Raw genomic sequence first — 27,474 nt, 5'->3', positions numbered from 1 at the left:
GAAATGATGTGGGAAGAGTCACAGCACTGACTTCTAAAACTGTCTCATAAATAAAATGTTTTAGTTTTTTAACTTTAACTAGATATTTTTCTTCACATATTTATTTTTGCAATTCATATGAAGTTGAAGAAGCAAAATACCTTGGGATGCCATTCACAAACCATTCAATTAGAATGGGCAATAGTCTTTTTGGGATTTTTGATTTTTAGCCATTCAAATAATCTTTTTCTGATTGAGAAAAGAAATGTTAATCTGCATAATAATGCATGTAAAATGGTGTGTAACATTTTGTGTATTTATAAATTGAATAATGGACGGACATAGGACAATGTTCAATAATTGTGATTATCTCTCTCACCCCCACCACCTAAGGTCCCAATGGAATTAGGTTTATGTGACTATTAGGGTTAGAATACATTTCAGTCCTTTCTCCATTGAGTAAGTACATGTGAATAAGTGTATAATTCCCATACAGCATGCATAATGGAACTAATTTACATTCCCACATTCTGAATTCAGTTCAGAGCACTAAATATTTAGGTATAGATGCTACACTTTTTTATAAGACAATATAACCTCATAGCTACTATTTTGTCTTTACTTTTTGATTCTGTCACTTCCCGCTCTCCACCTGTAAACATGCTTGTTAGTTTATATTTGCTTTCCCTGGACACTTTTGCATGGCAAACTTTTATTTACTTCATGAATATCAAAAACACCATCGTCTTGTAGATTTGATGGCATCCTTTCTTAATGGGCCCCCGATATTCATGAGGAATGTCTTAGATTGCTTATTGATTTGGTTTCTTAGGACTTTTCAGGATCCTTGAAAATTGTATCCAAAGTGTTCTGAGAAGAAAGTTTACTGGAAGTCGAGGAACTCTCTACTTGTGCAAATTCTGGTTAGACCCGGGGTGGGCATCTCTGTGCTCTGAATTTCTGGAATGTAGACACTGTCACTATTGTCACTTGATCAGACACAGAAGGATCAGTATTGGGAAGAAGGTATTTTGTAATACTGTGCTGAACAATAGGATGTAAACAGTATAACGGTAACAAATTACCCTGACTGCCTTTTGTCAATATGACTTTCCTCAACTTATCATACATTTCCAGGCTTCCTTTCCATTTAGAAGGGAAAGGGTCATGGATGACCAGACTGTTATGGCTGTGCCTGTAACTGCCAAGGGATGTTTTGATCGGTAGTTGATTGATTATGGCAGTTTAAACTATTTTGAATTAGTGTATATTATGTTAATAAGAACTGGATTGGTTGTTTAAAGCACAGATTCATCATAGTGTGAACTATTTTCCTTCCTGTTATGACCTCTTTTTTATTATTTCAAAGATATAAACAATGTCTACTTCTATGAGAAAAAAATGGCAAATCGTGTTTTTGAAATTGAAGATATTCTTTCTTATTAACAGACTGAATGAGAGACATTTATTTTGGATATTAATACCTTAGAGAAATGCAGAGAATGGTTGATCAGAAACAGAAGATCCATGATTACAGCGCTGGGATGCACTTTATTCTTTTATTAAATCAGCACATGAAATGATGAAGCCACATGTTGAAAACCAGAGGCTAGAGAAACTGAAGTTTTCATTTCTTTCCTGTGCCCCACTGCAGATCACCTTGCAAAATACTCCAAGTGATGCTTTCTGCTGGGTTAAAACTTCATTTGGAGCCAAGAAAAGTAGTTAACAAGTTTTGCTTAAAGCTACTTTGTTAAGGTGATACTCAGAGTAAATAAACGCAAAGAGCAATAACATGGGACTTCAGCGAGCCTGAGGAGGCCCTATGTAGGGGATGAGGTGGCTGCATCTAGGGGTAATTACAGATTGACTTTCTAGTAAAAGGCACACATTAAAAAAGGATTAATTGGCTTATTCCAAATGGAGGGCAATTCTCTAGGAAGTATTCTTGAGGATATACTTAGCAATAAATTTGACAGCAAGCATAGTCTCTTTACAGGTTTGTTTTATCTGAGATTCTGGAAGGAGAAAACCAAATTTGCCTTTATCTCGGAGCTCAAAGGCAAAGGTGTGTTTGATGCCTAGGTCGTAAGCCCAGTCTAAAGAAGAACCTGATGTCCGGTCTGCAAAACATAAGCAGCAAATATTTAATTAGAGACAAATGCTAATTTTTTTCTTAAAATGGAAATTGCTAGTGTAAAAGTAAAATTAGCAATAAAAAATAAGGTGTACAGTTAACTGCAGTAATGAATGAGAATAGTAGTGTGAATAGCACAGAATAGACAGTAAAACATAATTATGACTTTTGAATCTACAACACATTTTAAACATTATTTGCATTTAAAAAAATACATCTTGGTTGGGTCAGTAGTAAATTGAATTTATTTCCTAGGCCCATTTATTGTTATAGATGGAGGTGCTCTGAGCCACTGCAAGCAGCTTGAACAACTCCCAACTGAGGAGTAACTAGTAATTGAAAACCACCAAGGAAAACTACACATAAAAGCTATACAAAATTATATTCTGTCTAGTAGTTTAGGTCTTTTGTTATTCATGTTGCTACGGTGAACTATTTCACAGTTTAAAGACCATTATGTATAAAACTTGAATCAGTTATTTTGAAGACATATTTAACCCTTCATCCAAATTTTCCATGTCAATTTTTATAAAATTTTACTAAAGATGTTATTATTTGGTAAAAAGTTTGGACATGTAAACACATACCTAGAGGTTATATGCATACAGGACCGTGTATACATGCACACGTCCAGAGGTTATATAAATATATTAGTGTAGGTATATATACACCATAACTGCATTGATGTATACATAGCTTGTTTTGCATAAGATAAAAGATTATTTTTGCATAAGAGAAAAGATCATTTATGTTTTAGGACAAGTAATGAGTTTAACTGGTAACACTTTAATGCTGCAAGGAAGGAAGAAAGACAAGAACTATTTTGGTGAAAAGAGACAGGGTTTGCTCTTTATCTGACATTTAGCAGATCTTTAGCATTATCTCTACTTGGCACCGGGGAGGGTGGGTAGTACAAAGTACAAAATGAAGAAGACACTACTGATGTCTTCAAGAACTTACAACTTGCAGGAGAAAAGTCAAGGTGCTAATATATAGAGACAGAGAAGAATATACTAAATACCATAGGAGTGGTATAATATATTATGAAGAGTTAAAGAAAAAAAGGAACATTCTTGGGGAGGAAGATGACATTTCATGAACAGTGTCGGCTCAGATACCACCCTCATGATGGAGGTGGTGTTAGGGAGAGAGAGCAGGTGCAGGCTCACAGAAGGGAAGCGAACTTGAGGAGGCCAAGGCACATCCACAAATATTTAGCACTTAACACCATGACAGGGAACTTGAGATTGGGGACGTTTCCAGGGTTGGAGCATGTGCAGAACTGGGACCTCACAACCCAAGCTGACCTTTTGTCCCTCTTAGCCTCATTAGCACGGTAAAAATCACCCCCACCAGTGCCATGACAGTTTACAAGTGCCTTGGCCACCCCTGGAAGCGACCTTATCAGGCTAGATAGAGATGGAGAGGGACCTAAATTCTAAGAAATCCCCACCTTTTTCTAAGAAAATAAAGACTATTCCTCCTACTACCCAGTGTATTCATTAGCCATAGATGTAAGAGTAGAAATGAGGTTAGCCCCCAGGGTCTTCTCCTGTCCCTCCTTTAAGATGCACTTTTGCTCCCTTTTCTGCTTGTGGGACCCGTCTGAGTGCATCTGTGTTTGATCTGTCAGGGACTTGCCACCAGACCCCACTCTTTGGTTCTGGGAAACAAGATCCAGGGAATTCTAAGCCATTCCTGACAGTGCCATTTGAGGAGAGCCTTGAGGAAAGGATAATGGTTTTCAAGGTGGCGAGCAAGAAAGGTATTATTCTGGCCAGTAAATCACACAAATGGAAAAGCATGGAGACATTTTATAAGGACCAGTGAGATCCAGGTGGACTGGAGCAAAGGAAATAATAAGAGTCTGTGGGTAAAGTTGAGAAAACATGTGAATCGGGACCAGGTGTTTTGATTTTCTGTGGGAGGTACTAAGTCGATTTAGCACCTTTAATCTGGATTGAAAAGAGCAGAGATCAGTGAGAAGGTATTGTGAAGTGAAAGCCTGAACCAGGGCAGGGTCACCACTGTGGGTAGAGAATTGAGCCCCACTTTTGCCAGTTACTAGTAAGTAAGTAGCAATACTGTTCATCTCATGGGATTGTTAGGACCAAGATTGTGAAAATCAAGGGCTAAGTACCGTGCCTAACTTGTAAAAAAACACTCAATAAAAAGTTGTAGACATGTTTTAGTGGATCCTGTAGGGCCTGGCAAGTCACGGTCAGGCCCCTGTTTTTGTGAATGAGATTTTATTGGAATGTAGCCATGTCCACTCGTGATCTTACTGTCTGTGGCTGGACTGGTGGCTGCCCCACGTGGGTAGCTGCAACAGAGGCCAATACCTCCATAAAAGCTGAAACTGCTTAACACAGAAAGTATTTACTGATTCTGTGTATGTAGAATAAAAGACTAATAAATAAGTAAATAAAGAAAGGCCAAAGTCAGTAATTCAGAAACACACAAAGACAACAATAGTCTTAAAATAGTGAACAGTAAAAAGCGGTGCAGTGAATATTAAAAGAAAAGTGACAAAACTAGAAACTTGCGATCCCCTTTCCTAGTCCACCATGTACCTTTGAGTTGAATATAATGAGGAGTGAGGAGGGTAAGACTAAAACCGAGGATCTACCTGTTTTCCCACCAGGAGTTGAAAAAAGATTAGACTCACATAAAGATAAGGCCCAATAAGGAGTCCAATTAAAGTTAAGTGGTTAAAAAAAAGTGTTGATGGGCGGTGCCTGTGGCTCAAGGAGTAGGGCGCCAGTCCCATATGCTGGAGGTGGCAGGTTCAAACCTAGCCCCGGCCAAAAACCACAAAAAAAAAAAAAAAAAAAAAGTGTTGACTCTGTTCCAACTAATTCTTGTTATAATAATAGTTCCTGTGAGGATAAAACCTTGTGGGGTAGTGGTATGCTAACCCTAATCTAGAAATTCTATCATTTTCTTTAATATTTATAAAAAGTAATTAGAAAAGACATAGTAACTAATAGGAAAAACTTACACATTGTTGATTCTATTGGGCCATAGACATAGCGGGTTTCATATCGAGTTGACAAAGCGTTGGTGCTAATCTTCGCGACTTTGTCCTGGAGAGTGAAAGTCAGAGGGAAATAAGAGAATTATGTAAATACTATTAATTAAATGAGGATTTAAAAATCAATTTTATTAGTCACTTGGCATTTGAAGATCAAAATAAAATAAATGGTTAAGTGAGAAACATTTTCAGTATTACATGTTGTAATTGTAAGGACTCTGAACCGTGCAATTAATTATATACCATAATGCCGTATCTTACTTTGTATTTCTGCTCTTTCTTTTCTCTCTTCTCTCCCCCACCTCTCTCTTTTTATTCCTCTCAGATTTTGCCTATGACTTCAGATATTTGGCTCTTCTGTTAATTTCTGCAGTGTCTCAGACCATGTTCCTTGTTCCTGGGTCTTTGACAGGTCCCAGGTTGCCACCAGACTTTTTCTCCACTCATCTCACTTCAGGATGCCAAGGGAAGGAAGGTGGTTGACTCCTCTTTAAAATAGTTATTCAATTAGGGTTTCTTTTCCAGAGTGGCATTTTATGACCTTTAAAACACATTACTGTTTTAAAAGTAAGAATGATTGTCAGATGAACTTAAATGGAATATAGTCATAACGTATTTGCACTCCAAATGAAGATTTTTAAAAAGACTGTAATAAATGCATATAACCAAGAAGTATTTTTTCTTAATCAATTTAGTTGCTGTGTAAGAACTCTGATTTTACTCACCAGTGGGGTTTTTTTGTGTGTATAAATGTATATTTTAGCCATAATATCATTTCCCTAAGAGTGGATTGAAGTTGTGCTGTTGTAACTTTGCATAAGTTAATCCAACCCATGGGTTCAGATTCTCAGCTAGATTGGCTAATAGACAACTCAATGGGGTCACCCATTGCTTATACATATTTTCTTTATTGTATATAGAAAGGTGACTTTAACGACTGCTTCAAATGTCTGCTTATACTAAAATTAAATGTTGTTGTGCTGACTATCATTGACTGAGATAAAAATGAAAATTATGACCTCTTAAAATTTTTTTAAATTTTAATAGGGCAGCATTTCAACCACAGCTTTTATTGGATGTGCTATATTTGCCAATTCCGTGGATCTGGGCCACTGAACTTCATCTGCTTTCTTTTCTTCTACAGCAATTTAAAATGTTTATCTCTCTATCTAGCCATTCATTTACCCTGTCAGTTCTTGTGATTCATTGGAACCCATATGCAGGGTGGTTGTTTTTTTTCCCCAAAGCTCACATGATCAAATCAGTTTGCATATGAAGGAAAATAGTGTTCAATGAATCATAGTTTTAGAAAGACAGTGTATTCTTAGTGAGGAAGCTTCACAAATATTTATTATGTTCTTTCTTTGGATCATAAATAGTTAATATAATTTCCAAGTTGATCAAGAGGAAAAAAATATAATGGATCTCCTTAAATTTGATGTCTGGTGGACAGGACTAGCAGAATGTCTTTGCTGTTCCATTGGGCTTTTGTTGTATGTGGTTAGAGACTCACCGTATATGTTAAACTCCACAACAAGCTGGGTAGTAGAATTCTACACTGATGCCCTAGACATTTCTTCCTACTCTTTTTTTTTTTTAGAATCACATTGAAAGATTTTATATCTATATAATTTTATCAAATTAAAAATGAATCTAAAGATAATGATTCGAACTCTCTTCATTATTTCTTCCCTTTGGTATTGAAATGTGAAGTTCTTTCAACATAACCCAAGTTAATGAAGAACAGACTGAAGGTCAATGATGATGTCAAAGTATAAACCACAGACTTTTTTCTACATACCAAGTCCTCGTGGTTGGGGGGCAGTTTTGATGTATATCCATAGGGGAACAGTAGCACCTGGGAGTAAGAGTGGAAGGTGATGTAAACCTTGATTGATTTCAGGTGGCTTCGAATGAAGGCAGTGACAGCTTTTGTCTCCTTCTCAGACTCTGGTGCCTGGCCCCGGTACGTTTCATCACATGGGTTACCAGTGGGAGGAAAGGCTGCGAAAGACACGGGCAGGTGAGATCCAAGTCTGTTCTGCTTCAGTCCAGCTCCCGCCTCTGCTGAAGTGGACTTGCAAAACGTTTTAAACATTTAGGCCTCACTTGTTTACAGGGCGGCCTTGTTGTCCTGTGTCATAGTCACTACAGATTAACTATGTACTTACCTGTCTGGTTGTAACAGACTTAGGCCACTAGAATGATCTTAGCTTTGTTTATTTCCCCAGGCCACAGTCATAATACAGTAGAAGTAGCCAGGCTGGAAGCCAGATAGACCCCAGGTCCAATTCAACCCCAGCTCTAACTCACTAGGGCCTGGTGTAAATTACCTTCTCTGAGGCTGGGTTTCTTCAGCTCGTTTTAGCAGGAAGCGCTTAATTAGGGAAAACAGCTGTTATTATCATAGTTATTATGGCAGAATGGAGTTAAAGATTGAGGTGATTTTTCCAACAAAATTAGACAAAATATATGAACTGGAACAGTGGTAATTTGTCCTTGAATGTTTGTAATGATATAGTTGTGTAGCAACTAAAGCATCATCAGACATAGTAGGCCTCTGCTTAGCATTATATTTCCATCAAACTTTTTCACTTTATTGTCCCAGGAATTTATTTTTGCTACACATCTGGAGAACTACCTCCAGGTTGGTTTTAACCACTGATGCTTCCCAGTTTTTATCAGACCAGGAGGAGGAGAAGGGGAGAGGAGTTACCCAAGGCCTCTTGTCAGACCAACTGAAGTTTTATAGCTCTGAATTGTGCCTGATTTTTAACAAGCAAGAGATGGCTTGATAAGCAACTCCTTTCTCTCCATTTCCTTCCACACAGCGAAACATGTATGATCCTTCAACAGCAGTGATTATTATCTCCCATTTTATAGATAAGAAAATTAACAGTCACTCAAGGAATGCCTATTTTCACTGAAATAGGCAGTTTAGCCAAGTTTGGTATCTAAATGCTCTTTATAGCAATTTTCTTGGAGACTAAGTCTGCTACTTACAGTCCCAGGAAGCATTAAAATTCCTGTTGAGGTCGGTGCCAATACATTTGGAGTTTTGGTTCTTGGAACGATTTTTTCTCCACATGCGGTTCTGCCAGATTGAATGATACAAGTGTTTACACAAGATTGCTTTGCATTTTTCAATTTGTTCATTTCAAATTCTCTCTGCAGGTGTCTACAGCTTTATTTGAAATGTATCTAGTTAACTTGAGGCCCTTTATTATAAAGGAAAAATATTGTTTTTTATAATGTGTAATATTTTCAGAAACATCGTTTTTAATATGTGAATATTAATATTCCTAGGGCTTGATGAAATAATGCAGTTAGTTTTTAAAATTGTTGACTTTTTCACATTATTAGAAAATGATCAATAGTATTTTGAAATTACCTATAATTTAAGTGATAACTTTATTACATCTTGCACCATTTATAGATTCAGATATAGTGCAGGTCAAATTGTGACTGCTGGAGCATAATTTTCCAGAAAGAACTTGATGAGATAGTGTCTGCCTGAAAGTTCAGTATTAATTTTATTTAGCAACAGCAGGACTATAAAAGTGCCTATTAGAAGACAAATAGATATCTGGGTCTCTCTTTTAGTTATTTTTGATATGATGATTTTACCTTAAATCCTGTTCCAAACTGATGGAATACAATGACTTTTGCCTTGAAATTAATGTATTCATGATGGTTTTAAATGACTTTAATTCTTAGCTAGATAGACTATGCCATATCACGTAATTATACATTTCCTTAATAATTACTGCTTTCTTTCAGTTTTCCACATACCTAGCTTCAACAGCAAAACTTCATATTATTTCAAAGACACCTAATGTAACCAGAAAATCATACTTCACTTAGTCTGAAATTGAGATTTTAAAAAAATATGCTTTTTTTTTGAGACAGAGTCTCAAGCTGTTGACATGGAGAGAGTGCTGTACTGTCGCAGCTCACAGCAACCTCCAACTCTTGAGTTTAAGCGATTCTCTTGCCTCAGCCTCCCAAGTAGCTGGGACTACAGACGCCCGCCACAAAGCCTGGCTATTTTTTGGTTGTAGTTGTCACTGTTGTTTGGTGGGCCCGGGCTGGATTTGAATTCGCCAGCTCTGGTGTATGTGGCTGGCACCCTAGCTGATTGAGCTACAGGTGCTGAACCAAAATATGCTTTTCTGAATTGAAATTAACTAGTTACCCAAAACTTAAACTCAATGCATAATAATAAATGTGCATTAAACCCAGTAAATATTATATCATCTAAATCAGAGTACAGAACAATACCTTTGTCCATGACCAAATATATCCATCAACGTTGAATACAGGAAGGACATAAAAATTCATTTTATCCAAGAGTTTGGTCATAATTTTGTTTTTTCCGTACGTTTTGGTTGCCTGTAGGGGTAGGAAAAAATCAAGCATTTGATATGAAGTTTAGCTACCATGTGGAAAACTGTGGTTATAGCAGTAATAACTTGAGTTATTTGTTAAAGGACGCATAATTTCAAACAGTTTTTTCTAAAATGGACGAAAATAAATGACCCTTATGGGTCACAAGAATAAAACATCACTTATTCAGACTAGTGATATTAATTAAAATGAACGTTTTTTTTTTTTTTGAGACAGCGTCTCAACTCTGTTGCCCTGGGTAGAGTGCTGTGGCATCATAGCTCACAGCAACCTCAAAGTCCTGGGCTCAAGTGATCTTCTTGCCTCAAGAGTGAGACCCCATCTCTACTAAAAATTTCAATGAACATTCCTTAAAGAACCACCTAATTATCAGAATTTATAGCATTCCAAATGTGGCATGCGAGACATGTTTCACAGGAAGAATGGAAGCCAAGTGGGAAGTACAACTTATTTTTTATTTTATTTTTTTTAGTGCAACTTATTTTGAATGTATCCTTTCCTTCGAATGGATTTTTCCCCTCACATCCTTTGCATAAATATAGTCTGAGTCTGTAAGCACAGGAATATGGAAATATTGGAGAGGAGTTGTGAAATAGTTATAAACAGGATTAAAGAAGAAAATATCTATTAATAAAATACTCAAGAATTTAGAGATTGACCAATCAACCTTTTTCACCTATCTGAGTGAACTTTCCCTAATTATTTGGCCTTGCTGTGGCTGTCTAATATCTTTGTCCCCACTTTTGGATGATCCCTCCCAGGTATATCTGTCCTGGGGCCAAGAGAATTTTCTGTAGCTCTAAGATGTGTGGCCTGTTACAGGTTGAGTAAGGGGAACTCGCAGTGCTCATCCAGGAGAGTTGAAACACCTTTAGGGGCAAGTTAGCTCTACTGGCAGATTCTTTCCTAATGGAAGTATCTATGCCCCCCAAAACCACTGTCATGCAAATTCCATCAGTGTGTTATGTGCAAAAGCTGGCAGAGAGAGAAAGTGAAAAAGGAGTCAGAATACAGTAACAACAGCGTGAGAGGAATAACAAATCTATCAACTGGAAGTACCTTTAAAAAAATGACTTAGTTTTCAGTTGGAAAGGAAAGTTAGTACGAAAATTCCACATACATGCCTGGCCATTGAAATATCTAAAAAGGAATGAAAGATCTGCGTTTTGAGTTCATTGAAGAAAGGTCAGATTTGTAGGTTGTAATATGAAGGTACTTTCAGCTTTTCCATACTTGGCTAGGAAGAATTTTCATATTCTAGCCAAAAAAGTGTTTTGTTTTTTTTTTTGCAGTTTTTGGCCCGGGCTGGGTTTGAACCCGCCATCTCTGGTATATGGAGCCAGCACCCTACTCCTTTGAGCCATAGGCGCTGCCTGTTTTTTTTTTTTTTTTTTTTAGTTTCATAAACTCTCAGTTGGAATTCAAGAAATTTGAAGGGAAGGTGTCAATTTTATAAAAACCGCAATGTTGAGTAGAATCCAGATCATTTCTTCCCTGACAACACCAAGTGTGCGCTCTTCTAGTTAAGTGGAATGGCACGGTGGGAAAGGGATGTCCCCTCAGTGAACTGCTGGTAAGTCAGCTGGCCGTCCAATGAGCATGGTGCCAGTGTTCTGATTCACTTACCTGATAGACAAACCACTGGCAGAATGCTGGGGAGATCCATTCTCGTGCATGAATGCCGCAATCCATAAAAACAGACTTTCTTCTTTCATCTTCTTTCCCAATCTATTTAAAAATAAACTTGAGATGTCATTTTGCAGGAACTCACACATTGATCCCTTGTCGACCAGTAACTCGTTCATATTCTCAAAGCCATTCTTGGCCCCATCGATTGTGGAATGGACATTTTTGCACGTATTGTTCTCAGGGAGGACCATGGCACATATTCTTTTCTTTTTTTAATTTTATTTATTTTTTATTGTTAAATCATAGCTATGTACATTAGTGCAATCAAGGGGTACAATGTGCTGGTTTCATATACAATCTGAAATAATCTCATCAAACTGTTCAACGTAGCCTTCATGGCATTTTCTTAGTTACTGTATGTAGACATTTGTAATCTGCATTTAGTAAGTTTCGCCTATACCCATTCTAAGATGCACCATAGTTGTGGCCCCACCCATTACCCTCCCTCCACCATAACCTCCCCACTCCCTTCCCCTTCCTTGGCCCTTCCGCATAGTCTTGTGCTATAGTTGGGTTATAGTCTTCATGTGAAAGCTACAAATTAGCTTTATAGTACGGTTGAATACATTGGATACATTTTCTTCCATTCCTGAGATACTTTGCTAAGAAGAATATGTTCCAGCTCCATCCATGTAAACATCTTGAATGTTTATACGTAATTCATAATCTATTACATTATATAATTTTTCAAAGTTACCTCCTAGTGTCAGGGCAGCATTTAGGATTTTTAAAAAAAATTGCCATCTTTTTTTTTATTCTTTATCACCAAAATTCTGTATTCTGAGAAATAATTTATAAAGTCACTTCTGTTTCTACTATTTCTTCTTGTTTATCTGGTTTCAGAAATGGGGGTGTTTAACCTGGACTGGAAATGTTGTGTTGTGTTTGGACTGGGTGGAGGAATAGTACAGGATATTTGAAGGGCTGTGATTTTGAAGAGGGCTTAGATTTGTTTTAGGTGGTTCTAGACAAGGAAAGGATGGGGGTTGAGGGTAAGGATGGGCTTCCCAGTAATTAAGGGGCTACTTGAGGGAACAGTCTCTTTGGATGTATAAAATTCCAGCAGCAGCTGAATGGCAATTTTTACCTCTGTCATAGAGCGAAATTTATGGGGTACATGTGAAATTTTGTTTCATGTTTATAGTGCAGAGTGATCGAGACAGGATATTTAGGCGTCCATCACCTGGGTACAATATATACAGTTAAGTACCTGTACAATGTTCCTACTCTACTAGCAAACACTGCATTAGTCCTTCTATGTCACTGTGTGTGTGTAGCCTTTAGCCCCCTTCTCTCTTCAGCTCCCCTCTCCCCTTTCCGTCAGTATGAGGCTGAAATGCCAACCATGCTGCAGGATGAGCTGTTTTTCTGTTTTTTTCCACTGTGCAATCTTTGACAAATATTTATCTAGACTCTTTCTTGCTTCTTCCCCTTTCACTTTTGTTCTTGAATCCATGTCTAGAGCTTACTCTTTGATACAATAGTACTTCTTATTGTCTCAAAATCAGTTCAGTTGTGTCACAACGTAACTTTTAACTTCATATTTTTCAACAATCATAAAATCAGTGGCTATTAAATTATTTTTACCTTGAGAACATAGAGTGGATTATCTTCAGCAGTAGATCCGATTTTAATACGAGAGACCATTTCCGGGTGCTTATTCACCATTTTTTCAGTCCAAGCCACAATCTTAAGAACAAAACCAATTTTGAGAAATTGGAATAAAAGGAAATAAAATGACAATAAATATTGAGGGTAACTTTGTTTTTGAAGAACAGGGATTTTATACTTTACCTTTTCCCAGTTCTTGTATTTTGCATAGCTGTGTCTGTCTGGACTATCTTCTTTAACATCAAACTGTTTCTCAATCTCTTCCTGGAGATCATGAATCAGAATTCTGTTGGACAGGAGAATGATAAAATTTATCATGGGAAAGAAAAACATAGTTATCTTTCACTTGCAGAAAATTTCTCTTCCTTCTCTTCTATCTTTAATCAAGTTTGCTATGTTTCTTTAATATTTCTGTCCGTCTTCTCTAGACATGTGATGCATCTGGCTTCTGACCTCCCCATTTATCTTGAGCTGTGCTGCCCAACACAATAGTCTCTTACCACAAGTGACCTCCAGAACACTTAAATTGGGGCCTGTCCAAAAAGAGAGATTGCTCTATGTGTAGAACATATGCTAAATTTTGCAGACTTAGTAAAACAAATTATGTAAAATACTTCACTAATAAGTTTTATACTGATGTGTTAAATAAAATTTCAGATATATTGACTTAAATAAAACCTATTGTTAAAGTTAATTTCACTTGTTGCTTTTTACTTATTTAAGGTTGGTACTAGAATATTTAAAATTACACACGTGGCTTGTATTGTGCTGCCACAGCATTCCCTATCCTTCTCGAAAACACACACACTTTCCACATACACACAGCACAGGAAATAATGTTTTCGTGCACAGATCTACAGATCATCCCTTGTAATTTTACACTTTGCAAGCTGCGAGAAACTTGAATATTAATAATGGCAGTAATAGTAAGCAGGTGTTTAGCACTTCCCACGTCCCCGTGTCAGGCATGGCTTTGAACTCCTTATGTACATTATTGACTCATTTAATCTTCCCATGAGATTCTTTGTTTTACAGATGAGAAAGTGAGCCACAAAGTGTTAAAACAGCTTGCCTGTGGTTATAGATCTAGAAGATGGCTAAGATGATGTGGAGGGGTTGAAATGAGAGGCAGGAAAAATGATTGGGAGGCTAATGTTGGGGGTCAGGAGCTCATACCTCGGCTTCTTCGCATTTTTATCTCTTCCTGAGACTTCTGATCTCATCATCTCATGGAGTTCCACGGCTTGGTCACCTGACGGTCACTTACACTTGACTGTCCAGGTGTAGACTCTCCCTGAACGCAGGGTTGCACATCTGACCACTTAACTGACATTTTCACTTGGACTCAGACATCCATTTGGTTTTTGTTTGTTTTTAAAATTTACTTGTAGAAATTTATAGGTTTCATGTTAATTTTTTTATTTTTGAGAAAAAGTCTTATTTTGTCACCTTTGGTAGAGTGCCGTGGCATCACAACTCACAGTAACCTCAAACTCTTGGGCTCAAGCAATCCTCTTGCCTCAGCCTCTTCAGTAGCTGGGACTAAAAGTGCCCACCACAACGCTGGCTATTTTTTTTTAGAGACAGGATCTCACTCTGGCTCAGGCTGGTCTTGAACTCCTGAGCTCAGGCCATCCACCCACCTTGGCCTCCAGAGTGCTAGGATTAGAGGCCGGCAATTTTGTTATACGTATACAGCATGTAGTGATTAAGATGAGATATTTAGGGTGTCTATTGCCTAAGTATATGTCCTGTTAAGTACAGCTCATTCTGTTCTGCTGTCAAACACTGAGTTTATTCCTTTTATCTTATTGTATGTTTGTACCTTTAACCCACCTCTCCTCTTCCCTTCCCCCCTCACCATTCACCCATTTTTGTGGCTGAATAGTATTCTATTGTGTATATGTGTCAAACATTCTTTTTAAAAAAATTTCAGGTTGATCTGAGGGTACAAATGTTTAGGTTACATTGTTTTCATTTCAAGGTAAAGTTCAAATTGTATTGGAGCCCTTCACCCACATGACGCATGTTGGGTGAGATCCCTCCAACCACCATCCCTCCTACCGCCTCCTGCTCTGACCCTCCTATCCCCCTTGCTAGACTAGACTTGTGTTTTTCTTTTGTGTGGGCTCGTAGTTGTTTATATATTGGTCTCATATTAGTATCGAGTACATTGGATACTATTTTTTCCATTCTCATGATACTTCACTAAGAAGAATGTGCTTCAACTCCATCCAGGTTAATACGAAAGATGTAAAGTCACCGTCTTTTTATGGTTGAATAGTATGCCATGGTATACATACACCACAGTTTGTTAATCCATTCATGGGTTGGTGGGCACTTGGGTTGATTCCACACCTTGGCAATTGAGAATTGAGTTGCAATAAATATTTTAGTGCCAATGTCCTTGTGGCAAAATGATTTTTTCTTCTAGGTAACAATGGGATTGTAGGATTGAATGGAATGTCCACTTTTAGTTGTTCAAGGACTCTCCATACTTCTTTCCATAGAGGTTGTTTATGTACCACATGTTATTTATCCATTGGTGGATATTTAGGCTGACTCCATATGTTTTGCTATTGTGAATAGTGCTGCAACATTCTGTGAGTGCATGGATCCTTTTAATATATTGATTTCTTTTCCTTTGGGTAAATATGCTACTGCAGGATTGCTGGATCAAATGGTAATTTTAAGTTCTGTTGAGAATTCTCCAATCCCTTTTCTGTAGTACGTATCCTAGTTCACCTTCTCCTCAGTGGTGTATGAGAGTTTCCTTTTCTCTATGTTCTTGCCACATCTGTTGTTTGTCGTCTTTTTAATAATAGCCATTCTGACCAAGGTCATTGTGATTTTGATTTGCATTTACCCAATTATTAGTGGTGTTGAGCATTTTTTTTTTTTTTACATATGTGGTCATTTGTGTGTTTTCTTTTGAGAAATGTCTATTCATGTCCCTTGCCCACTTTTAAATGGGATTTATTCCCTGGGCCAGATAATGCTTTACATATGTTATAATACTGTCAATATTATCACCATTTTACAGATGGGAGAAAGGAGTGCTCAGAAAGCTTAAGTATGCACAATTTGTATGTGGTGAAGTTTGAAATTTAAATGCAAGCTGCCTGACTTTAAGATTTGTGTTTTAAAATGCCATCTTCATCGGATATATTATGCAATGTTATCTGTTTGGGGATTTTCTATAATATTTGCTTCATTAATCTGTTTTTCTATGTACAGATAAGAACTAGACCATATTTAATTTCAGTAAAATTTGATATTAGATAAAATGTTTCCTTATTCTTGTTTTTAAAATTTGTATTTTCACCTGTTTTAATAAATGTTCATCAGAATCACTTTAGAAATTGTTAGAATCATCAGAAAACTAGGATTTGATAGGAATTATATTAAATTATGAACAAATATGAAAAGAATTGTATTATTAATGGATCAGAATGTAGCTTTACCTTTTTGATTTTTCAGTAAAATTTTGTATATTTTGATTGCTTATTCATATATTTTAATTAGTCCTGGAGTAACTTTTTCCCCACTACATTTTTGAATCGGTTATTATAGTATTTATATATTTAAAAAGCTATTAGGTTTCATCACACATATGTATTAACCACTTTATTGGCTTAAAAAACCAATCTTTTTACTTTTAAGAATTTTTAGTTATGTGTTTAGGGATTTTTGTATAGTTATTTCTTTAGCAAATAACTATAATTTCTACTTTTTTTCAATAATTATTTCTTATTTTCTTGCTTTTTTGCATTGGCTAACCTTTCTGAATGCTAAATACTAGTAGTAAAAGAAAGCCTTCTCTTTGGTCTTCACTTTTTAACAGGGAAACCTGTCTTCGACCATTAGCCTTGATGTTAAATGCCATTTAAGATTAACATGGCAATATCTATTTATAGGATAGATATTGTTCATTGGTATATAGTTGGATCAAACTAGAGTGTTAGATTCCTTAAAATGTCAAATACTATATATATATATATTTTTTTTTTTTTTTTTTTGAGACAGAGTCTCACTTTCTTGCCCCTGGTAGAGTGCTGTGGAGCCATAGCTTACAGCAACCTCAATCTCTTGGGCTCAAGTGGTTCTCTTGCCTCAGTCTCTTGAGTAGCTGGGAGCATAGGTGCCCGCCACAACATTCAGCTATTTTTAGAGACAAGGTTTCTCTCTGGCTCAGGCTGGTCTCGAACGTATGAGCTCAAGTAATCCACCCACCTCAGCTTCCCAGAGGGCTAGGATTATAGGCATGAGCCACTGCTCTGAGCCCTCAAATACTGTTTTATAGATTTAAGAGACTGGCAAACACTCTCACCTTATTCCTGGTATTTTAGATACAGTCTGAAAAGCTTGTTTAAACTGGAAGGAATGGATTGGATGTGGGGGAAACAACTTACACTGTTATCAGTAGATAATAGCTGACAGAAAAAGAAAAATAAGGAGGGTAAAACTACCTAGACAGAAAGACTTAGCAAACATGGGTCAGTGGTCTCTTAATATAGATTGAAATGGCTGAACATACTTTGATAGCTTCAGTAGCCCTTGAGAATCATAGCACAGTATAAGAATTTGTGTTTGCAATGATAATCCCCCACCTAAAGGTAAACGATATTTAATATACTTTATTTTGCAGGGCAGAAAACTATAGCTTATAATGTAAATGTTTCAATAAAAATATTTAAAAGAAAGGATTATTTTAAGTCATACTCATCTGAAAAATTTTCTTATTTTTTAGAGACAGAGTTTCACTCTGTTGCCCTTGGTAGAGTGCCGTGACGTCACAGCCCAGAGCAACCTCTAGCTCCTGGGCTTATGCAATTCTCCTGCCTCAGCCACGGAGTAGCTGGGACCATAGGCGCCTGCCACAATGCCCAGCTATTTTTTTGTTGCAGTTTGACCGGAGCTGAGTTCAAACCCACAACCCTCAGTACATGGGGCCGGCGCCCTACTCACGGAGCCACAGGCACTGCCCTGAAAAATTTTCTCATTTGGATTATCTTATATCCCATGCACTCCATATGAATAAAGCATTACCCTAGTTCTGATAATGAAATGCACTTGTATTTTTCTTCTGTTAGCAGTGAATCTTTTGTGCAGGAGGCTGCTGTCTAGTTTTACTGTTCATTCTGGTCGTTTAGGACAGTATCACACATTCTTTCCACCCCCATAGATCCTATCGGACCAGGAAGCCGTGACCTGTGGTCAGACATTCTTGGGTTCCGACCCCGGTTCGGTTACTTAATGCGATCAGGGGCAGTTTAGTTATTTCTCTGAACCTCAGTCTTCCAACTTTTACAGTGGGACCAAATATACCACCCAGAACTGTGGTGAGGATGAAATGAAGTAAAATCTGAGACGTGTGTGGTAAACCTTAGGCACCCAGTGAACTTCAGAGTAACTGAATGTGAGTCAAAAAATGGAAACCATGTTACAGACTGAACATGTTTTTGAACCAGGCTTTGATGGCCTGTGGTTGTTGGATTCTTCAGTTTCTCACAGTAATGGCACTGAAGGGCTCCACTCTGCTCGTTGGTTTTTCCTTGCAGACTGACTGACTGATCTCAGTTCTGATGCAGAACACACATGCCGTATACTCCTAATTAGAGTTTATTTAGCACATGGGACCAAGTACTCTCATGAATATTGCTTCCCATTAACAGCACTGACAAGTGCATCATTACACACATTACATCTAACTCACTGTTTGCTTTGCTTTTGACTTAGGATGAATCTGGGCTTTCTGAGAAAATAAATTTGTGATGGCGATTTTGGAATGAGGTGGAGCATGTGGCACTTGAACTCACAGGAAGCCTGAGAAGCTTTGAAGTTATGTTTTGGTTGGTCACTACAGACATCGATCATTGCTTTCAGCTCTAAAGAGGGCGCATGGCTTTTGCTCCATCTGCATTAGTAGAAGTAGAGGAACCCAGTAAAAGAAAGTTTATGGTCGAGAGGCTGATTTGTAACATAAGGCAGTATTGATTAGTGACAGGAAGCTTGAATCTAAGAATATTTTTAGACTTACACTTGTCAATTTAGCTCTAGTGATAACAGTAGCAAAAAAAGAAAAATCATGTGAGCTGTAACACAGCCTTTGTGCAAATGCAGCTGTGTGAGGACATCAGAGTGGTGGCAGATTGTGGCTGGTAGAGCCTAGAAATGAAGCCTAAGGCTGGAAATTAAGAACCAGGGCCAAATGTTATTTTCATGAGCCCTTCCACTAACCAGCCACCAAGCATAGGCAGATGAAACCAAATTACTTTCTCTCAAATATTATTTTAATGCTCCCAAATTTGCTTAATTTGTTAAAAAAAATTCCTAAAAGTAGGTGAAAGAATAAATAATGATCCCTGGGATTTAATAATAAAAATGGTTAATGTTTATCGAGCCTTTCTCATGTGCCGGGTGCTCTGCACATCTCTGTATTTAACATTTTATCACATCAACATGATTAATTGCATACACTTATCCCCCCTAGTTTATATACAGGTTAGGTTGATTTCTTTCTTTCTTTCTTTTTTTTTTTTTTGGAGTTTTTGGCCGGGGCTGGGTTTGAACCTGCCACCTCCGGCATATGGCGCAGGCGCCCTACCCCTTTGAGCCACAGGCGCTGCCCTAGGTTGATTTCTAAACTTGACAAAACTAGTAAAAGACAGGAATTGGGATATGAACCTGGAGGGGTCTGGCTTCAGTACTCTAGCTATAAACGATGGCACAATAATGCCTTCACCACAAGGGTTAAACCCCCTGGAGGTTGTTATTAAACTTGACCCTCCTTAGTCTTCAGAGGCTTGTGCAAAGTTTGCCCAGTCGACCAGTTCTCATGGGAGCCTGTCATTTCCTAAGGTTAAGGAGGGGTAAGAGATTCAGGAAAGAGGTGAGATGAATTATATGTTGATGATTTCAGGGCTCTCTCCTTCTGCTGTTTCTAGAGAGTAACAAAGAAGGACTGGAGAACTTTGGGCCAGTGTGTGTGACTTCTGGAGACTCTCTGTGTGTGCACGTGCAGTGTGGAAGGATGTTTCAAGGAGACAGAGCCACTGTCAGGGTGCCTTCTAAGCTGGTCTGGATTCTCCTGATGCCCCTATTACACCGGGATAGGGGCTGTTCAAAAGAAATGGTTTCAAGTTTCCACGAGATCCAATTTGTCCCCATCACTCCCTAACTGGGTTACCACGCATCGAACACCATACTTAATAGCACAGATTTCCTAGCATCTGAGGTCACTACTGTGGAATGATAAACTTTAAGGCACTAATGTGTTAACTTGGAAGGAAATGGAGCACCTGGTGATAGCCCTCTTGCATTGTGTGTGTGTGGCTGTCTGTGTGTGCACACACATATTAGCACGTGTGTAGGTGAACTTTACCTGCATTCATAGAAATAAGGACCACGCAAATAGTAATTTTATGGTTCCAATCAATGTTCATGAAACATTCTTATCCCCATTATACAGATTAAGTAAATGAAATAAAGATAAGTTAAATAATTGTCAATGTTAAATACTCAATGCACAATCTGAATGGCCCTGGACCCTGACAGCCTTGCTCCAGAACCCACCTTCCACATTTCTCCATGACAAATTATACACTTAGTCATTTACGGCAGGTCTAAAATATATGTTATACTCTTAGGCAAGAACCCGTAAACATGTGAAACAGAAGAAAAAAATGGAGTGATACATTGGAAGGATTTATTTGATTGAAATATTTATTTGGTAGGACTGTATGTATATTTGGAGTATAAATTTGGTTGATTATTACTATATAATTTCACATTGATGTAGTATATGAAGTGCTGTTTATTGCTGTGTCCATTTAGTATATATGTTTTTTGCATGTCCCACGTAATCTTATGTGGTTCTTAATAAAATTTTATTTAATCATAGCATTTGAGTTTTATTATATTAATAGTTTTTTTCTGAATTACCTTTCATTAACAACTCTTTATTTTGTAATTTTAACTTTTTTTTTTGAGACAGAGTTCACTTTGTCACCCCCGGTAGAGTACTGTGGAGTCATAGCTCACAACAACCTTGAACTCTTGGGCTCAAGCGAGTCTCCTGCCTCAGCCTCCCAAGTAGCAGGGACTACAGGTGCCCACCACAATGCCCTGCTATTTTTAGAGACAGCATCTTACTTTTGCTCAGGCTGGTCTCAAACTTCTGAGCTCAGGCAATCTACCTGCCTCAGACTCTCAGAGTGCTAAGATTATAGGCATGAACCACTGTGCCACAGCTAATTTTAATTTTTGATTGATGAAAAGATAATGTTAAATATTGACTATCTAAATGTGAAGAATATTTAAAAATGCCAGAATTTTTAACTGTTAAATCCAAAGGTTTATTAATTGCTAAGGTTTAGTGCAATAGCTATGCTTTCCTTTTGACATTTATTGAGTGGTATATTTATGTTTGATAGTATACACATATTATTTTTTTTTTGTGGACCTGAAGACCTTTCATGCTTTTGTAACTAAAAATCAAAGTGTAAATAAAAAGGGAGAAAGCACATTACTTTAAAATAAAATCTGGCTTAGTAATTTAATTTTACGAAAATTAAAAAAATCACAACACAGATGCTTTAAACTAAATAGTGGTTTATATGCACTGTCTAATGAAGGGTGTCTAAGTAAATTATTGTGTCAAACCAGCCTCTTAATATGTTTAATTCAGCCTGGTGCCCAGGACCAACCAGATGTTTCTGTTCTTAGAACCCTCTTCTGTCGCTGACTGACATGAAGTAACACATATAATTAATATGCAAATAAAATTATCTATATAATTAGTACTTGGAGACAAGATTTTAAATAGTTCTTGTCTGCTCATATCACTTTACATATTTATATTTCTGAGGAAGGTAACTGTCGAATTATATGGCTTTCCTACAATTGGGGCTGATTTGGGCCAGTTTCTAGAAATCATGTCTTAATTAGAGAAAACTAATTTTTATAGGTAGTTTACACTTCAGTCCTTGATGTAGATAATAAGATACTATCTTGGCATAATAAACGCACTGTTTGTAAGGATCTGCATTTAGACCTCTAGCTGAGTTAGAATCATTTTAGATTCTAGGCAGAGGCCTAGAGTACCAAAGAGGAGAAAGAGCTGATAGGAATTACGTGAGGAACTGAAGGTTGTCGGCCACCTACCCAACTAGCTTTTTGTGTACATTGCAAGGTTATTAAGGAAAATAGAACACCTAATTTTTACCCTGCTGTTCAAGCCAAATTATATAACATTTTCAGTGCCCTACTTTATTTGAGCTTAGTTGATCACAGGAATACGGGTCAGGTCCATGTTACCAAAGTGAATAGTGTAATAAAGCAGTTGAGAAGACTGATTGCTAAGTGAATAGAGAGTAACCAAAAGTTGTTTGGGATGGAGGGGTGATTTCTCTTAGGTGAGAGAAAAAAGATGTCATCTGAAACCTAGTGTCAGCAAATAATCCATAATGTACTGTAAATTTCTGCCATCGTATATTTATGCAATATCCATTATTCATTTTAATGGTGCAATTTGTAAAAACGTGAAAAACACCTATCAATATGTATTTAATGAAGGGGGGTTAAATGAGGGTATAATTTAATTTAATTAAGAGGGTCCAATGCCAGTATACATTAATTTTGAATTATGTTTTCCCGATTTATTAAACTCTATATGTCTATCACAATCCTTTTGAAACAATAGCAAAAACAAAAACAGGGATCAAAACCCATCAAAAATAATAGCCTGCTATGTTTTAAATCATTAAGGAGAATTTTAGCTTGTTTTATGTGCTACGTATAATTGCATAATTTCAATACAGTTTATATATTTGAGGTATTATAGCAGGATCATGAATACAATCAGGTCATGACAAATAGTGGTAAATCCTGCTCAGCAATGACTTCAGCAGGGTCTTTATCTGCTACGTTACTGACTTCAGCAGGGTCTTTATCTCAGCAGAAGAAGCCCTTCTGGGTTAAAGGGCCCAGTCAGGTAGTACAGTCAGGAAATAGAAAGTTCAGAAAGAAAGAACTATCGTTTAGCAATATTTTGACTGCAGAGGCCTCCTGGAAAGACAAGGCCTGGAGAAGTTAAAACCAGACCCTTTAGGACAACAAACTACTAAATGAAAGTGTAAAAACACATTTTGTTTTTTAAGTTATGCATTTGTTTGTGATAGTCTTTGCTGAACTCTGCCCCAGGGCCCACATTGTTCCTGGGCCATGCTTGGTGTTCCATACTTTCTGCTTTCCTCTTATTTCTGCATCTTTGGCTATTTGAGATTCTCCTCTGTTTGATTTAAGCCATGCCTGCTCACGTGGATTCTGTGCTTATGAAGGGCTGGTTTGGGAGATGGCAAATGGAGGCAAATGGAGTCATTCTTTTTGATGGGAGCAAATATAAGATGGAAGATGCGCTGCCAACTAATTTGATCTTATCCCCTCTGTGAGCAGACTTCAATAGTCTGCTTAGGATTAACTGTGAACTGTATCTCACAGAGCTTTAGTTTTTTTGGAATTCCAATCAAAAATAGTTTCATTGTAAAGCTTTCTTCTCAATGCCAAGTTTCCAAAAGCACTGAGCCTCTAATACATTTGAATATTTGCAGAGGACTTACTCATAATGCATTTTATTTTGATCCAAGGCAGCCTGGATGGTTTGGGATTCTTTCTCACTCACTCGGAAATCCACCGTCATGTTAGCAGCTACGTGGTGGGCGGCATCCGGGTACCAGAAGTCGAGCTGCAGAGATGAATTCAGTGTTAGTCACAATTGTTTATTTGCTCACTCAGCACATACTTATTAAGAAACAACCATGTGTTATACATCATGAAGGGAATTTGGGGTTCAGAGTATCTCTTTCAAAATAAGCTTATGAGATTTTTGTGAATACATTTCAGAGCTGTTGAATATTAGAGTAGAAAAGAAATAATTTGTAATGATCGCTTTTTGAGGCCATCTTATCTGTCAGTGCCAAAAGGATTGGTTAATTTGTTTGCTTCCACAATTTGGGGGTTGAATAGGATCACAATTCATTCAGCCACAGCATCTGGCTCTAATTAGGAATTTAGATTAAATACCACTTTTTCTGCCCCGCTAGGCCTCAAAACCCAATGTCCCTGCAAACCCTGGAATTCCTGGAAGGTTTATATCCAACAGAAGGCAGAGTCTCCCAGCCGTCACTTTCCCAGCAACACGTCCTTAGGCAAGTGGCTCTGACTCTCTGAGTTTCAGTCCTTTCTCCTACAAAACTGGGCTAATCAGAGTCCACTGGGAGTATTGTGGAGATTGTGAAATAGGTATGAGGTCTGGGATGTGCAGGCCTTTAACAAGTGCTGAATTCCTTTGGTTTCTCTTTCCCTAGCTGAGAATTTAAAAAATTTGGAGTATGAGCTCAGAAGTATAGCCTTCAGTCTAAAATAACTTTGAAAAGATTCCAGTTGTTGTTGTTCTTCAAAATCATAATTGTGAAACCAAATGTCCCCAGCCTGGGAATTGTGAAGGAAACGTTTAATTTCCTCCCATCACACCAAGCTTGTTGGTGTGCCTAAGTCTGCTTGGCTGTTTCATAGTTGAATCTTCTTCTACCTCTAGGTCAATCAATTATGTGACAATATGGGATTGCTACAAACCAACACATAACATTTGTTTATTTTGATCAAAGAGCTGTAGCATGAGTCGGACATATAAGAAATGCAGGCTGGGTGTAGTGGCTCATTCCTGTAATCCTAAAATCTAAAAATCCTATCTGTGAGATAAAGTTCACAGTTACTCCTAAGCAGACTATTGAAGTCTGCTCACAGAGGGAATAAGATCAAATTGGTTGGCAGTGCATCTTCCATCTTATATTCTTAAATCTCAATATTTAAACTTATTAAAAATCTAATATGGTAGGGCGGCGCCTGTGGCTCAGTGAGTAGGGTGCTGGCGCCATATGCCGAGGGTGGCGGGTTCAAACCCAGCCCCGGCCAAACTGCAACAAAAAAATAGCCGGGTGTTGTGGCGGGCACCTGTAGTCCCAGCTGCTTGGGAGGCTGAGGCAAGAGAATCACGCAAGCCCAGGAGTTGGAGGTTGCTGTGAGCCGTGTGATGTCATGGCACTCTACCTGAGGGGGTACAGTGAGACTCTGTCTCTACAAAAAAAAAAAAAAAAAAATCTAATATGGTAGAAGGCACAAGGGTGAGAATGAAATAATGTAGAAACAAAAAATATTTTATAGAGACAGAGAACATTTGTAATGATAGTAAATAGATGAGATACTTTGAGAGGGCAGACAGTCTGCAATGCAGATTTGGCTTTGTGGGAAGCAGGATTCAAAGCCAAAATGTTAGTTAATGGACTATCATAATTGTCCTGCTAGTAGGTAGTGTAGACATGAACTTGGCAGTGGTAGTTCATGTCTGCAAAGGCATTGGGGAACTTGAAATGGCATATGTAAGGTGGTTGACACTGTGTGTCTAGGACCAGCTGAGTAAATGACAGTTTTTAAGGGACTGATTTAACTTTAAGAGTCTTCTTTTAAAATGTATCTGCTCTTGGAAAGAGTCACAACTTAATATCAGCAATACCTTGAGATTATCAGTGAGTTCTTTAACAGAAATTATGCAACCAGAGAAGGGTAGTGGGAGTGGGGGGAATGCAGTGGGCAAGGCTTGTAGTGGGGAGGAAGAGGCTCTGATAAAGGTATCAAGAATATCTCCTGATTTCACAATTTTACCTAGAAAAAGCTATTTGCAAAGCTTTAGGAAGAAAAAACAGAAGTAATAGTCTGGGAAGACAAACAAATCAAAAATAAAGTATTGACCATTGGAAGAATTATCCAAGTAGATGCTGTTATTTCCTTTTCTATTTGATTGTCTTTAGTAGCCCTGTGGGCATTAAAAATGAAATAAACAAGATGTATCTTTTAGAGAATAGAAAGAAAAGATGCAATATTCCTCTCAATGCTTTACCTCATTGGTTTTGGCTAAATCCTTTATGATGTTTGCTTCTTTTTCATCCTGGGGCTTTACGCGGAATACTTTCTCTCTTTAAGGAGGCAAAAGATAAAAAATGTTCAATGTAAAGAAACATTTCTTAATTCTTTTCCTATGCAGAAATCAGAACACAGGACGTGTTATTTACCTGTCAAAGCGGACGGGAGCAATTGCAAGGGTTGTAGCGATCAGACCCACAGGAAGGATGAACCTCATGGTTCTTCTTTGCCTGCCCCAAGACCCTCCGCCTGTTTTATGCTTCAGCCCTTATCTTGAAGAGCAGCGGATTTCCTCCTAGGGTTCTGTTGGACCCCTGGTCCCTTCTCAGCCTCCCTATGTTTTATTCAGTTGGAAAGAGGAAAAACTGCTGAACAGCCCATGCTACTTATCTTCCTTTCATATGGGAAAGTGCAGATATAGGATGGGAGGCAGATTAGTTTAGCAAAAAACTTGCCCAAGGTAACAGAGGCTAATATATTTATAGAGGGAAGATTTAAACCCTGTTCTGTTCATTTTAAAAATACTACTCTGCCACTCTGCTTGAATTAAATGATGGAAGGAATCCATTTTAAAATATGCGGTTGAAGACTGAAATGAATTTGAGTATCTGGTCATGGAATCTTGGTGAGTGATTTTTAATGGTAAATAATATATTTTTGAACCTAGATTATAAATTGTTACATTAAAATCATATGAATTACAAAATACTATAAATACACTAAAATACTGTAAGTACTATGGAAGACAGTGATGTGTTCACCATGTAGATTTTGTGATATTAATACTTTTGCTATATTTGCTCTGTACCTTTCTTTGTAAAAGTATAAACACTGATGACCCAGAGTCCTCACAGCCCAACTCTTTTGCCCTTCTCTTCTCTCTGCCCTAAGAAGTAATCCCTATTCCTAGTACAACTTCAGGACTCCTGGAAGGCAAGAAAAGATTGATGTTGCAATGTTTATTCACTGGACAATAAACTGTCACTGGACAGTTTATTCCGACTGTCTTCGGAGTCCGGAATCTGTGAGTGACAAATAAATGCTTTTTGAAAATTGAATTAATGAAAGCTGTCTGTATAGACCATGTTAAACAGTGTCTAGGGGATCTTTAGTCTTGAACACTATTCAGTTAATTATGGATTATTTGGGAGAATAATAGCTTTACCTAGAACTATAGGTAACTTAAAAGAGTGAGTGAATTCATTAATCAGATAATTTATTAGAATTTCTTTTTAAAAACTACCTCTTCACATTGCCAAATGTATTAAAATTTCTCAGAGTTATGGTTGTATACTTTTATCAAAATAATTTTGTTTGGGAAATGCCCCTGTTCTATACACAGTAGCAGTAACTCCATTTTCTCAATCTGATTGGTTTGTGGTATAACTTGAGATCTTTTATTCCTTCAAATGGATCCCTCTGCCCCAACCTTGAAGGTAAGGAAGAGGAGGCTTTTACAAATACCATCATATTCTTGACATTGGGCAAATTCATCAGAACTCGAAACTCCCAAAGCAAGTGCTTGCTCCATTGCTTTTGACTAAAGGTGCTTTTGACCAGGGTACAATGGAAAAGCAAGAGCTTGACTTTGGGATTAGACAGATGTAATTTTAGAGTGATTCCAGCTGCATCACCTTGA

At 37.6% G+C, this 27,474-nt stretch overlaps 1 protein-coding gene across 1 annotated transcript; it reads right to left on the bottom strand.

Annotated features, from left to right (window-relative positions):
- Positions 1 to 1,399: 1,399 nt before the first annotated feature.
- On the bottom strand, positions 1,400 to 26,065 carry CPA3 (carboxypeptidase A3). Its single transcript, XM_053599622.1, has 11 exons — positions 25,985 to 26,065; positions 25,813 to 25,888; positions 23,477 to 23,601; positions 13,041 to 13,143; positions 12,834 to 12,935; positions 11,184 to 11,285; positions 9,432 to 9,542; positions 8,154 to 8,244; positions 6,952 to 7,154; positions 5,118 to 5,202; positions 1,400 to 2,102 (listed from the first exon to the last, which is right to left on the bottom strand). The coding sequence occupies exons 1-11, from the start codon at positions 26,050 to 26,052 to the stop codon at positions 1,915 to 1,917; spliced, it is 1,254 nt and encodes a 417-aa protein (XP_053455597.1). The 5' UTR covers positions 26,053 to 26,065; the 3' UTR covers positions 1,400 to 1,914.
- Positions 26,066 to 27,474: the final 1,409 nt, after the last annotated feature.

This window comes from Nycticebus coucang, chromosome 8, assembly GCF_027406575.1.
Source record: "Nycticebus coucang isolate mNycCou1 chromosome 8, mNycCou1.pri, whole genome shotgun sequence".
Classification (NCBI taxonomy): Eukaryota; Metazoa; Chordata; class Mammalia; order Primates; family Lorisidae; genus Nycticebus; species Nycticebus coucang.
The sequence above is the reverse complement of the archived record's forward strand: the minus strand, read 5'-3'. Positions and strand labels throughout refer to the sequence as shown.

Excerpts from the sequence above, each read along its gene's own strand:
- CPA3 (XM_053599622.1), bottom strand. The coding sequence starts at position 26,052 with ATGAGGTTCATCCTTCCTGTGGGTCTGATCGCTACAACCCTTGCAATT. Across the intron at positions 8,245-9,431 it reads ATATTTGGTCATGGACAAAG|AACCGCATGTGGAGAAAAAA; the intron begins GTATTGTTCTGT and ends TCAATCTGGCAG. Across the intron at positions 5,203-6,951 it reads CCCCCAACCACGAGGACTTG|GACAAAGTCGCGAAGATTAG; the intron begins GTATGTAGAAAA and ends TTCACTCTCCAG.